Source organism: Mobula birostris, chromosome 16 (assembly GCF_030028105.1).
Source record: "Mobula birostris isolate sMobBir1 chromosome 16, sMobBir1.hap1, whole genome shotgun sequence".
Classification (NCBI taxonomy): Eukaryota; Metazoa; Chordata; class Chondrichthyes; order Myliobatiformes; family Myliobatidae; genus Mobula; species Mobula birostris.
The window spans coordinates 54,261,873-54,278,085 of record NC_092385.1 but is presented as its reverse complement, the minus strand read 5'-3'; the positions used below and the strand labels follow the sequence as shown (position 1 = coordinate 54,278,085).

Below are 16,213 nucleotides of genomic sequence, written 5' to 3'. Positions count from 1 at the left end.
GCTTGAAGTTAGAGCACACAGTTCAGTCCCCAGACATTTCTACCTCATTCTGAATTAGCTCCATCGAAAACTCACTAAACTCCATCTAATTCTTGATGTCATCAAGAATGAGGGGGAATCCATGGAAACCTATTGAATGCTGGAAGGCCTAGGTAGAGTATATGTACGTGGAGAGGATGTTTCCTGTCGTGGAGGAGTCTAGGTCCAGAGGGCACAGCCTGAGAGTGCAATGATATCCCCTTTGAACGGAGGTGTGGAGGAATTTCTTTAGCCAGAGGGTAGTGAATCTGTGGAGTTCATTGACACAGACGGCTAAGGAAGCAAAACTATTGGGTATATTAAAGCCAAGGTTGATAGGCTCTTAATTAGTAATGGTGTCGAAGATTATGAGGAGAAGGCAGGAGAATGGAGTTGAGAGGGATAATAAATCAGCCACAATGGGCCACACGGCCTAATTCTACTCCTACAAATATCTTTTAGTCTTGCGTTATAAAACACAATCTAGTCCCTTTACGGAATAAGAGGTGTGAGATGCCCAAAGCTAGACAAAAGTTTTAGTTATATTTTTGTCACAGTGGAGAACGTTGATAAAACTAAGGCTGCTGTGTGTTGTTGGAGGTGCTGTCCTGCCAGTGTGATGTTGAACTGAAGCTCTGACTGTCTTCTCAAATGGAAGTAAAAGATACCTGTGGCATCATTTTGTTCTCCCAATCATCTAACCCATATTCAATCTCATAGAAACTGTATCTGGATACATGTTAGGGGACATTCTGAGGTCATAGAAGTCCCTTACTTAAATCTTCCTGACAAAAAGAAAGATATACAAAGGAAAGAATAGACAAAAAAGATGGTTCTAAATGTACAGACAATGGGGAAAAGAAGTAATGATAGAAAGACATCTTTACCTCTGGAAATTTGTTTTTGGACTGGAGATTGTCTCTCCTACAAGTTCTGAGATCCCTCTGATGTCCTTCCCAAGTCATAATAAGCAATACTTTTCAATCAATAAAATTTAGATGAAAAAGAAACACATTTCATAAGTCTAATAATTCCTAACTGAGTGATAAAATCTTAACTAAAGTTGAAGAAAATTAATGTTAGAATGCAGAGAAGGTAGGTTTGGCTTGTCAGGATAGATATTCTGTTGTGTCACAGAGCCGTACAACACAAAAACAGGCCCTTTGTTCCAAAAAGTCGAGGCATGTTGGTGCTGGACTGTGTGGGAACACTTGCAGGGTGCTCCCAGCACATTGTGTTGGTTGTTAACAGAGGCAACACATTTCACTGTCTGTTTTGATGTATCTGTGATAAATACCATGGCTTGAAAAGGTATTCAGCCCCCACAATTATTTTCACATTTTACTGTCTCATTTTCTAAATATAAAATATGTTGAAGAAGGATTTTTTGAGCTAATCTACAAAGTATTGTGCATCATGTCAACTCAAAAGAAAAATTCCAAAACCTGTCAACAATTTAATAAAAATTAAAAAAGCAAAATTGTGAGGCTGAAAACGTATACATCCCCTTTGAAATTACTATGCTAACTTTCCTCAGTAGCAAAACTTTATGGAGAGACTTGATGGGCCAAACTGCCTGCTTCTGTTCCTATGTCTTATGGTCTTTACCAACTCACCCAATTTGTTGATGTAGAAAATAGGAGAATGACCTGTTTTCAATGAATTTATAAGAATAAACACTTCCTCTATCTGCAGGGTTCAACAGCATGGTAGATTTTCAACAGACCAAACCCAAATGAAGACAAAAGGCATTCAAGGAAAGTCAGGGCCATGATAATAGAATAGCACAAATCTGGGTAATGGTACAGGGCCATCTCAAAGGCACTGAACATACCTCGGAGCTCAATGCAGTCCATCGTGAAAAAGTGGGAAAAAAAATGAAACCACAGCCACTGCCTAGGTCAGGCCACCCCTCTAAACCCAATTGAGAAGAATGACACTTGTAAGAAAGGTCACTATAATACCAACAGTCACTGTGAGTGAGCTGCAGAAGCCAGTGGCTGTAACTGGAGATGAAGTTCATGGCTCCACAATCTCTATGGCCTTGCACAAGAAGGGTATTTATGGAAGAGTGGCAAGGAAGAAGCCCTGGCTTAAAAAAAAAACATACCCCTACCCGTAATGACCTTGCAAAACATCACTTAGTAGATACTGTAAAGAGGGTGGAAAAAGGTCTAGTAGTTGGACGAGACTACAGTGGAACCTTCTGGCCTCAACACTAAGTTGTACATGTGGCATAAATCATATACTATGTATCAGCCTAGAAACACCATCCCTACTGTAAAGTATGGTGGAGGTAGCATCATTCTATGGGAATGCTTTTCAGCAGCAGGGACTGGAAATCTGGTCAGGATTGATGAGAAGATGAATGTTGCTAAATACCAAGAGATCTTGGATAAAAACCTGCCAGACTCTGCCAGAAAGCTTAAACTGGGGAGGAAGTTCATCTTTCAGCAGGACAATGGCCAAAAACACACTGCCAGAGCAACCACAACATAGCCTCAAATTAAGACAATTGATGTCCTAGAGTGGCCTAGTCAGAGTCCTGACCTTACATGATTGAACATCTCCAGCAAGAATTCAAGATTGCTGTCCACCACTCCTCCCCATCCAACCAGGCACAGCTTGAGCAATTTTGCAAGGAGAAATGGGCAAATCTTGTCCATCATATTATGCAAGGCTAATAGAGACCTATCCAAAAAGACTATTGGCTGTAATAGCTGAGGAAGACTGTTCCACTAAGTACTGGGGGATGAATACTTCTGAAGTGCTAAAATTTCACTTTCTGAAGTTTTAGCTTTTCATGTTTCACAATTTCCCCACTTTTTGGGCTCTACTGTGGGAAAAAAAAAAAGAGCATTTGATTCACAAATTAAAAAATCTCTGTTAAATTGATCAAAATCCCTGGTTGTAATGCACTTTTATGTGAACAAAGGGTTGGGGCTAAATCCTTTTTCTAAGCACAGTAAATAATCTGAATTTGAATCTGCTGGCCTTTTGTTGGTGATCTACACTAATCCCATTTGTCTCTATTAGGGCAGTATCCTTCTACACATTTATTTAGATGTTGTCTGAATGTTTCTCATAGTATTGTATTGGATTTCACCACCTCCTCTGGCAGCATATTGCAAGGATCAAGAGTTAATTTCCCAGTGAAAGTCAGGACCTGAACACTGCTTTTCACTTCTGAAAAACAGGCTGAACGAGGAACTACATTGTTCCAGTTACAATATTATGCAGCAGTGTGGGTTGTCAGGTGGATTAGGGAGACTCAGTGAGTACTGACAGGCTGCATGGATGACTGAAGACTTGGCAGTAGAACATAACATGGAAAAATGTTGGGTTATCTACACTGGAACGAAAAATGTAGGTCATTTTTAAATGGTGAGAAATTGGAAAGTGAAAGGCAGACAAAAAAAAAACACCTGCAGTAAAACTTGGAGTAAAAACTTCTGTGTGCAAGTTAAAAGTTGATGGCTTCATAGTGAAAGGATGAGAGGCTGCCCTTCCTAACTGACCAGACACCTAGTTTTCTGATGCCATTACTAATTCCCCAATCTCATGTTCTAACTAATTAGCATTTACTCTATTCAGTTACTCTATTCCTTTTTATATACATACAGTTTAAAAACCGTTTTTGTATTACCTGCTAGTGCACGCTCATATTCTGTCTTAGACTTTAGAATTTTGAACAGTCCATCAGATTTCCCAGGACTCTATCCACGCCATCTCACTATTGTGCTCTCTTCCTGTAATTCCTAATTATTCTTATACATTGCTTATTTTAATTCATAGTAACTTTTATGTATTGCACTATACTGCTGCCACAAAACAAATTTCATGACATTCATCAGTGATAATAAATCTGATCTTGGTTATTTTTTTAAGCCATTCTTTGTTGCTTTTTAAAGTTTTCCTAATTACCTTCACAGAAGCAGGTCTTTATGTGTGAGTGAGTGAGAGAGAGCGAGTGAGAGAAGGAGACGTGCGAAGGGGAGAGTGAAAGAGAAGAAAGACAGAGAGGGACAGTTTGTGTACGAGTGCACATAATGTCAAGGAAATACTCAATAGATATCCCATTCTTCCCCATTGGCTCTGCACAGATTTTCCCCTCATTAAGGGCTGCTGTCACATGCCCACTACTGATAGCAGACAGCACAATGACTCCTTTCACCAAAGCACTTTTAAACAAGACTTTCTTTCTTACCATAACTTGTTCATCAGTGAAGATACACTGGCCAGTCATTGTGTCATAAAGATTTAAAGGAAGTCCACTTTGTTGATCAGCAATGTATTCAAAAATGTTATTTTTCCTGATCAAGGAAGAAAAAAAAATTGCAGTTTCTTTGGATGTACAGTTCCAGAAAATTATTTTTACCAAATCCATTTGAAATGGAGTTCACTACAAAATTGGTGTTTAATGCATCAAAATAGAGCTCTGCTTCCGGAAATGTCTGTCTCTTGTGGAGATATCTGTAGCAAACAATAAGTTAAGCTGTTCAGGCTTCAAGGGACAGTAGGCACTGAAACTTGGGGCAACAAACAAGATCCTGGAAGAACTCAGCAGATCAGGCAGCAGCTGTGGAGAGAAATGGACAGACGATGTTTCAAGTGCACTCTTCTCTCCTCCATCTGTCTATCACCCCTCCTCACATAGATCCACCTATCGCCTGCCAGTTCCAGACCTACCCCTGCACCTCACCTCTTTATACTATCTCCCCTCTATGTTTCAGTCCAGATGTAAGGGTCTCAACTCAAGAATGTTGACTAACCACAGATGCTGTGTAACCCACTGACTTCCTCCAGCATCCTGAGCCTTTCTTCAGTATTTGTGTTTTGTCTTGTTTTATTGCTTATTTTCCTCTTGCAGAAGGAACATCTGGAGGAGGCTGGTCAGTGTCAATCATGGATAGCTAGGGCAATCATCATCATCAGTCATCACCTGTAATTGAGTATAATTCTTCTCTTGGTGGTTGATCTGCTCACTTGTGGGTCTTGAGATGATTGAAAGGCTGATCTGTGATCCACAAGTCCTATTGCAGTGTTGGCAGGTGTAGGTTATTGAAGTGGTGGTGGGTGTAGCTGGTTGGGCCTTTCCCAGTCTCTCCTCACGTTGAAGCCACTCAGTCTCAGTGGCAGGGTGGGGGGTATTCTTCGAGCTGTGCAGTCCCCTCATAGACAGTCCTTCTCCAATTTTTCCAATCTTGTGCTAATTTCTCCCATCCATTCAGGCTGATGTGGCACTTCCTCAGGTGGGTCCTGATATTGTCCTTGAACTGCTTTTTCTATCCTCCAGGAGTGCGCTTTGCATCGTTGAGTTATCCAGACAGGAGTTATTTAATGAGACAGGAGTCAGGCATACAGATGATGTGGCCGACCCATAGCAATCGGTGCTGAGTCACGATTGTGGCTATGGAGTTAATGTTAGTTTCCTCCAGGAGTTAGTACACCTGTTCTTCCAGCTAACTCTCAGAATCTTTCAAAGGCATCTTTGATGGTAAGTTTCTAGGGAGTTTATGTGCCTGCTTTATGTTGTCCATGACTCTGCTCCATATAGCAAGGAAGAGAGGGCTATAGCTTTATAGATCAGAAGCTTAGCATTGGTCTTGATATCCTGATCTTTACAAACCCTCTTTCTCAGCATGGCAAAAGCTCCACTTGCACAGCCTATTCTGAGATTTATTTCAAGGTCAACATTGTCTCTTGAAGAAAAAGTGCTGCCAAGATATGGGGAATGATCAGTGTTCTCCAGAGGGATGTTGTCAGCTTGGATGGTTTAGGATCTTGATCTGAAGCAGATTGGTGCAGGACATGGGTTTTCTTAATGCTTAGATCAAGTCCCAGGAGCTTGTATGCTCTGGCAAAAGCATCCACTATACACAGTAGATCCTCCTCAGAGTGAACTATGATGACATTGTTGTCTGCATATTGGAGCTCCACGATGGAAGTAGTTGACACCTTGCTCTTTGCCTTGAAACTGTTAAGATTAAAGGGACTCCCTCACCCCCCCCCCACCCATCTGTCCTGTAGAGAATCTGGACTCCTTGTGGGAGGTCTTGGCCTGTGAGGTGAAGAATGGTTGCAATGAACACAGCAGAAAAATTGGGGCAAATGATGCACCCCTATTTGACCCTGGTCTCAACCTTAAAAGGTGCCGTTTCAGAGCCACTGTTGCTGATGACTATTGCACTCATATCGATATGGAGAGCAAGTTGTTGCCCATGCAGCAGGCTCCCCCTCTCCATACAGCAGATAAATCCAAAGGAAGAGCAGAGACCGATAGTTTGGCACCAATGGTGTTGCAGGAGTTGCCAGTCAGCGTTGAACTCAGGGACTCCAGCTCCAGATTTCTCTCTCAGGGTTTACTCCTGAAGCTTTCCCCATGAGTGGGTATAGCCACAAGGCTGAGATCAGAGTTTTCCTTCTCCTGGATGAGTCCCATCTGCCTGGAGTGGCTGGTCTTAAGATGCAAATAATCTGCCTTTGCCCCTTCTCCTGTCAGTAGAAATGGTTCCAACAGTTATGCCACAAATGAAAGCTGGAGCTGGTGTCAGAGGCTATTTGAGATAAACACCATTGGAAGCATTTAATAGGTAATGGGAGGTCATCCCCATTATTTCCCTCCTCACCCTGGCTATGACCACCGTCAGTAAAGGTGAATTAAAATTGATTCACAAGAACAAGGACATAAAGCTCAGGTTCCATTTGGTTGAACAATAAAAATTTTCAGAGGGGTGAAATTGTCTGAGTGCTTATAACATGCATGTTCATGTGTAGCGATAATTACCACACATGATATCACATTAATGAAATGTATTCAGACACCATTCCTACACAACTATGGTGTGCTCAACTGCTGCAGGGAGTTTGATCACCAAAACTCATTCAATTCTTCATTCAACCAACTACTACACCTTAGTTCCAACTTTCCCTCACTTTCCAACTTTGTCCACACCTATCTCCCTCCAGGCAATATGGCCCTTGGCTGAAGAACACTTCTCTCCAGGTCTGGTAACTTCAGGCAGCTTAAATATCATGATGCCACAGACAGTAGCTGAGGTCAGGATTGAACCCGGTTCTCTGGAGGCAGGAAGTGCAGAGGCAGTGGTTTTACTTGCCGTGCCTTTCACCTACCTGATCCCTGACTTCTAACCATTTCCTTGGCAACTTCTGCCCTCAAGACCCTCCTCCTAGCTGATAATTTCACCAGGACTCTACCACTAACAAAATCCTCCTCTTATGCACTCCCCAATCTTCCCCAATCCTTTCACTGTCAACCCCTCCATATCCCCTCAGTTACCTTCCCCTAAATTATCTTCGCACACCAATTATCTCCCCTCATGAAGCCCTCTCTCTGCCATAGTGGGAAACTGCACAGATAAGGACAGGTTTGCCACACACTATGATCTGGGCGTTGTTTATGGAAAGGAATGGAATCCTTCACCCAACTAGCACAAGCAGTTGAAAAACTTCCTACCCCCTAACCAACACTGCCGTCTAATAATGTGCAGTACATGAAAAAAGTTCTGAGCTTACCACTTGACTATTAGCTGGATGTAGACCAGGAGTTGTCCACTTTGGCAACATGTAGTACAAGGTTTTGTTCCAGTGCCGCTGCACAGCATACAGCTGAGGACCAACAAGAAAGCAACATCACTTAAAGCTGCATTCCATCACCAACTCTGAGACCCATTCACCTCATAATATGTGCTGACCCTACGGTCAAGAAACATGCTTATCTGAAAAGGTACTGGGGTAAATGTTATGGTAGATTTTTAAAGGAATCTTGAATGGTATAAAAAAGGACAATTTCTTTGTGCGAGTGGTAACCTTCTCTTAGACTGAGTCATAGTGCTAAGAATTGGACAGAGAGGGAGAAGGCAAGGGGATGAGGCAAGAGTGGTAGAGCAGTGGGAAAGGTAAAGCTAGAGGGAAAGGGAAAGGAAAAGCCTTCAGACATCTGTGGTTCCCTCTGGCAATACATTGTGTGGAATGGCTTAGTGACTGGTTGACAAGTATCACTTTTTTTTTTACTAATTTATTAATCATCTTATTTTCTTTCTGTATATTTATATTTTACATACAGTAACGGGGCTGAGAAGTGGCAAATGCAGTTTAACCTGGATAAGTGTGAGGTGGTTCACTTTGGTAGGTCAAATATGACGGCAAAATATAGTATTAATGGTAAGACACTTGGCAGTGTGGAGTATCAGATGGATCTTGGGATCCGAGTCCATAGGACACTCAAAGCTGCTGTGCAGGTTGACTGTGTGGTTAAGAAGGCATACGATGTATTGGCCTTCATCAACTGTGGGATTGAGTTCAAGAGCCGAGAGGTAATCTTACAGCTATATAGGACCCTGGTTAGACCCCACTTGGAGTACTGTGCTCATTTCTGGTCACCTCACTATAGGAAGGATGTGGAAACTATAGAAAGGGTGCAGAGGAGATTTACAAGGATGTTGCCTGGATTGGGGAGCATGCCTTATGAGAATAGGTTGATTGAACTTGGCCTTTTCTCCTTGGAGCAATGGAGGATGAGAGGTGCCCTGATAGAGGTGTATAAGATGATGAGAGGCATTGTTCGTGTGGATAGTCAGGGGCTTTTTCCCAGGGCTGAAATGGCTAACATGAGAGGGCATAGTTTTAAGGTGCTTGGAAGTAGGTACAGAGGAGATGTCAGGGGTAAGTTTTTTTTACACAGCGAGTGATGAGTGCGTGGAATGGGCTGCCGGTGACGGTGGTGGAGGTGAGTACGATAGGGTCTTTTAAGAGACTCTTGGATAGGTTACACGGAGCTTAGAAAAATAGATGGCTATGGGTAACCCTAGGTAACTTCTAAAGTAAGCACAGCATTCTGGGCCAAAGGCCCTGTATTGTGCTGTAGTTTTGTTTCTATGTTTTTTCCTTTCTAATAAAGTAGACTCTTATAACCTTTATACATGTACAGTACAGCACTTCCTTTGTTTACAGGTACCTCTTGCAGCTGAATCAGAAAAGAACAAGGAACAGATTTTTAAAATGTTTTTGTTACACATTTAAAATCTGAAGTGCATTCTGGCAGAGGATTATAAATCTCTGCTATTCTCCATTCCGGGGGAATATGGAAATGCTTAAAAGAAGAAGATGATCCAAGTGTTCAATGTTCAGGGAATTGAGGGCTGCGAGGGAGAGTAGCTGAGATCCGGGTAAATCAGCCACTTGAGAAATTCCAAGTTTTTTAAAAAACCAATTTGACCCTTTTGAGTAAGAAGAACAAGGGTCCTAGCGTAGAGAATGCAGTATAGCCTTGGTGAATACATCCTGGTATCACCATGGGTCTGTGATGACAGGATTACTTGCATATGAATATGACGACAGATAACTCTCACTGTTTGCAATATTAAACCACTGGAGGTGCCACTGGAAGTACTGGAGTTGGAAAATGACCAAGTCCTTGGTCTCAGTATCTTCGCAACGTCCCTCACAGCTTTCTACATCTCATATACAGTACAACACATATATACATTGATAATAAATTTCATTTGAACTCCCTCACCCTCTCCACCAAATACAATTAACTCCTATATCCTGAGCCCCAAAATCTTACTGGGTCTCTTGCATTCACTTCTGATGAAGGGTCTTTGATTCGCTAACTCTGCTTCTCTCTCCTGACCAGAGATGCTGCCTGAGCTGCCGTGTGTTTTCCGCACTTGCTGCTTCAGCTTCACCGATTCAGCGCTGTGCCTTGGGTCAAGTTTGCTTACCGTTGAAAGCCACTGCCATGGCAGCGATTGCACCTGTCATCGAACTGGAAACCACGTCCGTTGCACGTCTGACATCTCACCTGAATTTACAGAACAGTGTTACAACCCATTGGACAAGAGACGATTGCCCCAACACAGGACCCCGATAAACGGCAAGGCATATCATTGATCACACGCTAACATTAAGAGAAAAGCATACTTTGTCATGTCCTAGACCAGCTTTCCATTTCTCCATTACTTTAAACCCATCTTTCCCACATAGTCATACTCCCTTGAGGATTTCCTGTTCCTTCTCAAGTCTGATTGCACTCAACCATAAGCAATGTACCCACTAGTCACTAGTTGTCATTTAAAGTTAAATTGGATAGATATATGGACAGGAAAGGAATGGAGGGTTATGGGCTGAGTGCAGTTCAGCACGGACTAGAAGGGCTGAGATGGTCTGTTTCCGTGCTGTAATTGTTATACGGTTATAGTCACATTAAAGGTTCAGGGGCCACTAAAGGAGACAATATACATGATCCTGAAATTCTCATCCATAGATGCTGCCTGACCAGCACATTGTACGTTTTGTTTTAGATTTCCAGCATCTTCAGCATCTCTTATGTCTATGATCCTGAAATTTATTTATTGATTGAGATACAGTGCAGAGTTGGCCCTTCCGGTCCCCTGAGCCACGTCTCTCAGCAACCCCCCGATTTAATCTGAGCCTAATCACAGGACAGTGTGGCACGTGGCCAAGTGGTTAAGGCGTTGGATTAGCGATCTGAAGGTCGTGGGTTCAAGCCCCAGCCGAGGCAGTGTGTTGTGTCCTTGAATAAGGCACTTAACCACACGATGCTCCATTCCACCCAGTTGAAAGTGGGTACTGGCAAAATGCTGGGGGTTAACCTCGCGATAGACTGGCGTCCTATCTGGGGGTGGGGTGGGGAGTCTCGTACTCTCAGTTGCTTCATGCCACGGAAACCAGAATAAGCACCGGCCTGATGAGTCTATAAGGCTCGGGACAGACTTTAACTGAACTTTTTAATCACAGGACAACGACCAATTGACCTACCAACCAGTACACCCTTGGAGTGTGGGAGGAAACTGGAGCACCCGGAGGAAACCCACATGGTCGTGGAGAGAACGTACAAAATTCCTCACAGGCAGCAGAGGCAGGAATTGAACCCTGCTCACCAGTACTGTAAAGGGTTCTGCTAACCACCGCGCCACCGTGTCGCCCCAAATCCTTGGCATGTATCCGGAGTGTCTGAAGGAAACCCATGCGAACACACAAATTCTAACAGGCAGGATTGAATCTGGGTTGCTGGAGCTGTGACGGAACAGCCCTACCAGCTGTGTCACAGTGTCACCTTTATTAACCCCATCACAGACAAGAGAAAATCTGCAGATGCTGGAAATCCAAGCATTCTATTAATCCGATGGTCTTCGGAGAAAGCAAGTGTCGATGAGAAAATGAGAAAGCTGGAGATTACTCCTCACCCTTCCAATTGCCGTGCAGTTGGTACATGCTTTTCTACCCAACGCCATGCATGAGTGGCATCCCTGAGAGAGGCGAGAAAAAATAACACAACAGTATTAACCTTGGCTCCATTCCACATCTCAAAGTCAGAAGGCGCTCAGTACTTTGACTAAGATTTCGAATGCAGAGAACAAGTCTGATATGTGGGACTAGAGCTTCATACCTTTGAGGAAATCTTCAAAAGGTGTTGCCTGAACAAGGCAGAATACGTCATTAAAGAACCCCCACCAGCCAGGACATGCCCTCCTCACACTGCTACCAGCAGGGAGGAGGTACCGGAGCTTGAAGGCACACAGTCAATATTTCTTCCCTTTCTGAATGGACAATGAACAAACCCATGAACACTACCGTCCTGATGAAGGGTCTCGGTCTGAAACGTCGACTGCACCTCTTCCTACAGATGCTGCCTGGCCTGCTGCGTTCACCAGCAACTTTGATGTGTGTTGCATGAACACTACCTCGCAGTTTTTGCTCTCTTTGTGCACTACTTATTTATTAATATATATTTCTTATTGTAACTGATAGTAATTTTTAAAAATGTCTTTCACTGAAGTGATGCTGCAAAACAACAAATTTTATGACATTTGTCACTGCTAATAAGCCTGATTCTGATTGCTGAGGTTGGCCACCCATCTGTTCTGAAGAGGGAGTGCCACTTTTTATGGAGAATCTACAAGTCAAGGCCAAAGTTGAGATTATTGACATATGCACCAGTAGATGTATGCACAGATGCGATGAGTAACATTCGTGCAGCAATATCACAGGAATGCAGCATCAGATGAGGAGCATTCACATGAAGAATGTAGACTAAGCACAAATTATACATGCTTTTACAAGAAAGAACATAATTAGAACAGAAACGTGGTCCACTTTAGTGCAAAGTGATTGAAGTGATTGTGGCATTGCTAAAGTACAGTGATTAGAGTTGTGCAGGCTGGTTGAAGAGAAGTAGCTGTTCTTGAACCTGGTGGTCTGGAGCTTCATGCTTCACCTCCTGCCTGATGGCCGCTGCGAGGAAATGGCATGGCCCAGATAGCGGGAACCTCGAATACTGCATGCAGCGCCTCCTGCAAATAACATCAATGGCAGCGAGGGATGTGCCAGTGATGAACTGGGCCGAGTCCAACCACATAATAACTCTCAACCAAACTTAAGCAGGTTTGCTGGTGCTCAGCATGAACTACACTAGATATCACTGTAACAAGCACATCATCCTTCCAAAATTTAAAAAAAAGAGTTAGGTAAACAAACAAAAGAAGCTGGCTGTGCATCTGATAAACCATCAGAAGATACTAGGTGGTTAGAACAGTGCTTCAAGACCGAGGTTCTTTTTACTCTTTGGACAGTATTTATGCAAGATTGAGAGAGCCGCATTTAAAAGATCATTCACTGTAAGCATATTTGTTTTATTAAGACCGTTCAGTTCAGTTCAAGAACAGGACTTTCCAAAGTAAAAATGATCATGATTTAATTAATATACACAGTGAAGGATAAGTTAAAAAAATCATTCCTAGAAGATCTACTGCCTCACATCCCGACTCACTCTGGTTTCTCTGGGTTCATCAGATGCGTGGAGAGGGGGAGCCTGCTACACGGGCAGCAGCTTGCTCTCCATATCAGACTGCCCAGGCTTGCGTATTCCGACAGATAGGACGTAACATCCATGGTCGACCCTGATCGACGGAGGCCTCACCTCCCACATCCCAAGAATGTGTGGGTTGCAGGTTAATTAGCCACCATAAATTGCCCCTAGTGTGCAGGTGTGTATTAGAATCTGGGAGTAATTGATGGGAACGGAGGTACAGATGCTGGAAATTCAAGCAACACACATCAAAGTTGCTGGTGAACGCAGCAGGCCAGGCAGCATCTCTAGGAAGAGGTACAGTGGATGTTTCGGGCCAAGACCCTTTGTCAGGACTAACTGAAAGAAGAGCTAGTAAGAGATTTGAAAGTCGGAGGGGGAGGTGGCGATCCAAAATGATAGGAGAAGACAGGAGGGGGAGGGATGGAGCCTCTGTCCCTCTCACTATACCCCTTGCCCATCCTCTGGGCTTCCCCCCCCCCACCTTTTCTTTCTCCCTGGGCCTCCTGTCCCATGATCCTCTCGTATCCCTTTTGCCAATCACCTGTCCAGCTCTTGGCTCCATTCCTCCCCCTCCTGTCTTCTTCTATCATTTTGGATCTCCCCCTCCCCCTCCAACTTTCAAATCCCTTACTCACTCTTCCTTCAGTTAGTCCTGACGAAGGGTCTTGGCCCGAGACGTCGACTGTACCTCTTCCAAGAGATGCTGCCTGGCCTGCTGCGTTCAACAGCAACTTTGATGTGGGTTGTCAGGGGTAAGTGTTTTTTTATTTTACACAGACAGTGGTGAGTGCATGGAATGGGCTGACAGCGGCGGTGGTGGAGGCCTAGGTAATTCTAAGGTAAGGACATGTTCGGCACAGCTTTGTGGGCCGAAGGGCCTGTAATGTACTGTAGGTTTTCTATGTTTCTAATGTGGGGAGCACAGGATGCAGGAAAAATTAGCAGGAGAATCTAAGTGCCTCCATCTACGTGATAAGGGATAAGGAAAAATATGGCTGTGCTCTCTTCTTGCTACCACCATCGGGCAGGAGCTACAGCAGCTTTAGGTCCCATATCTCCAGGTTCAGGAACACTTATAACTCTAAACATCAGGCTCCTAAACCAGAGTGGATAACTTCACTCACCTCAACAATGAACTGATTCCACAATCTATGGACTCACTTTCATGGACTCTACAATTAATGTTTCCAACATTATTTATGTATTTGTTTATTTATTTTGGGTTTTCTTTTTGTATTTGCACAATTTGTCATCTTTTGCACATAGTGTTTATCAGTCTTTGTGAGTAGTTTTTCATTGATGCTACTGTTAATCTTGCAAGAACATGAAACTCAGTGTAGTATATGGCGACGCAGTATACAGTATGTACTTTGACAATAAATCTACTTTTATTTTGAAATAAGTGATTCGCAAGTGGGATTATTAAATTGATATTTTGGTTTATTACTGTCACATGTACTGAGGTAAAGTTGGAAATTTTGTTTTGTATGTTATCCATACAGATCATTTCATCACATCAGTGCTTTGAGGGAGTACAAGGGAAAACAATGAGTGAATGCAGAGAAAGTACAGTTCAGGCAGACAAGAAGGTAGAAGGTCACAGAGAAGTAGATTGTAAAGCCAAGAGGAGCCATCACACTAGGGAAATATTTAGTAGTCTCCTAACTGCTGTCCTTGAGCCTGGTGGTATGTGCTGATCTTACCTTCCGCCTGATGCTGAGGTCACGAGGGTTGGGAGTTTCAAGCACCAGTGGTTACCAATAACTTGTTCTGATCCAACCACATGGATGCCATGTTTAAAGAAGCACACCAGTGTTTCTACTTCCTCAGGAGACTAAAGAAATTTGTCATGTCCCCTTTGGCCCTCACCAATTTTTATCAATGCGCCACAGAGCAGCCTATCTAGAAGCATCGTAGCTTGGTACGTCATTTTTTCTGCTCAAGGCTACAAGAAACTTCAGAAAGTTATGGACACAGCTCAGCACATCATGGAAACCAGTCTCCCATCTATGGACTCTGTCTAATCTTCTCGCTGGCTCGGTAAAGCAGCCAGATAATCAAAGGCCCCACACATCCCAGAAAGCCAAATTACAGTCTACTTATTCAATTTTTATTTAATTTTTGAAAAACAGAATAGTTTAAGAACTTATTTTAAAGATGCAAAGAACAGGCTTGCTTGACTGTCTGCTTTTCTCCAATGAGCTATTAACAACGTTCATTGGGGAGAGCATCATATTTATCATGTGAAACTCAAGGTACAGTATATAAATTCAGAACACCTCCACTTCGACAACCAATCTTTCAATAACAATCTGTACCAAGGTAGACTCAGCCTCTGGGCAATAAGAGGAATTTGGCCCTCAACTTCAATTCCTTCCAAATTATCCATTCAATAAAGTTTCCAAAATTATCACCATGTTCGTCTAACATATCAACTCCAAATAGATCGATACTTTTCATCTTTAGGCAATTAAGCTCAAAGTAAATTTATTATCAAAGTATGTATATGTCACCAAATACCACCCTGAGATTCATTTTCTTGCAGGCATTCACAGCACAAAGTAGTACAATAGAATCTATGAAAAGCCACACACACACACACACAGTGATTAACTGTGCAAATACAACAATAAACAATAATAAATAATAAATAAATAATTAATACTGAGAACATGAATTGCAGAGTCTTTGAAAGTGAGTCCATAGGTTCGTTCAATGATCAATTCAGTGTGCTGGTGAGTAAAGATGTTGAAGGGTAGTAACTCTTCAGGAAGCTGGTGGTATGGGACCTGATGCTCCTCTACCCCTATCCTGACAGTGGTCGGAAGAAGAGAGCATGGCCTGGCTGGTGGGTGCCCTTGATGATGGGTACTACCCTCCTGTGGCAGTGCTCTTTGTAGATGTGCTCAATGATGGGGAGGGCTTTTCCTGTCAGGAATTGAAAGGTAGCAACCACTTTTTGTAGGCTTTTTCTTTCTTGAGCATTGGTGTTTCCATACCAGGCTGTGATGCAACCAGTCAGGATACTCTCTACTGTACAAGTACAAAAGTTTGTTGAAGTTTTAGATGACATGCCGAATCTCTGCAAACTTTTAAGACAGCCATGTTTTCTTTGAAATGGAATTTACGTGCCAGTCCCAGGACAAATCCTCTCATGTGACAATGGCCAGGAATTGAAAGTTACGGATGGTGATTGTGGATGAGACATTGCTCCTGATCCAAACTGACTAAGGTCTGCAAGTGAGGAAATCAATGATCCAGTTACACAATGAAGTATCAAGGCCTAGGTGTTGGAGCTTATTGATTTGTTTTGAGAGGATGATAGTGTTCAATGCTGAA

General features: G+C 42.9%; 1 protein-coding gene across 3 annotated transcripts in view; it reads right to left on the bottom strand.

Annotated features, from left to right (window-relative positions):
* The window catches only part of LOC140211141 (protein SSUH2 homolog), a 69,425-nt gene that overhangs the window by 4,746 nt on the left and 48,466 nt on the right, over window positions 1-16,213 (bottom strand). For 2 of the 3 annotated variants that reach the window (XM_072280652.1, XM_072280654.1), the window contains 4 exons: window positions 11,250-11,312; window positions 9,765-9,844; window positions 7,555-7,647; window positions 4,226-4,331 (listed from right to left, as the gene is read on the bottom strand). In XM_072280652.1, coding sequence (XP_072136753.1) covers window positions 4,226-4,331; window positions 7,555-7,647; window positions 9,765-9,844; window positions 11,250-11,312 — 342 coding nt within the window. The remainder of the gene's footprint in view (window positions 1-4,225; window positions 4,332-7,554; window positions 7,648-9,764; window positions 9,845-11,249; window positions 11,313-16,213) is intronic. The other variant, XM_072280653.1, reaches the window with a different exon arrangement.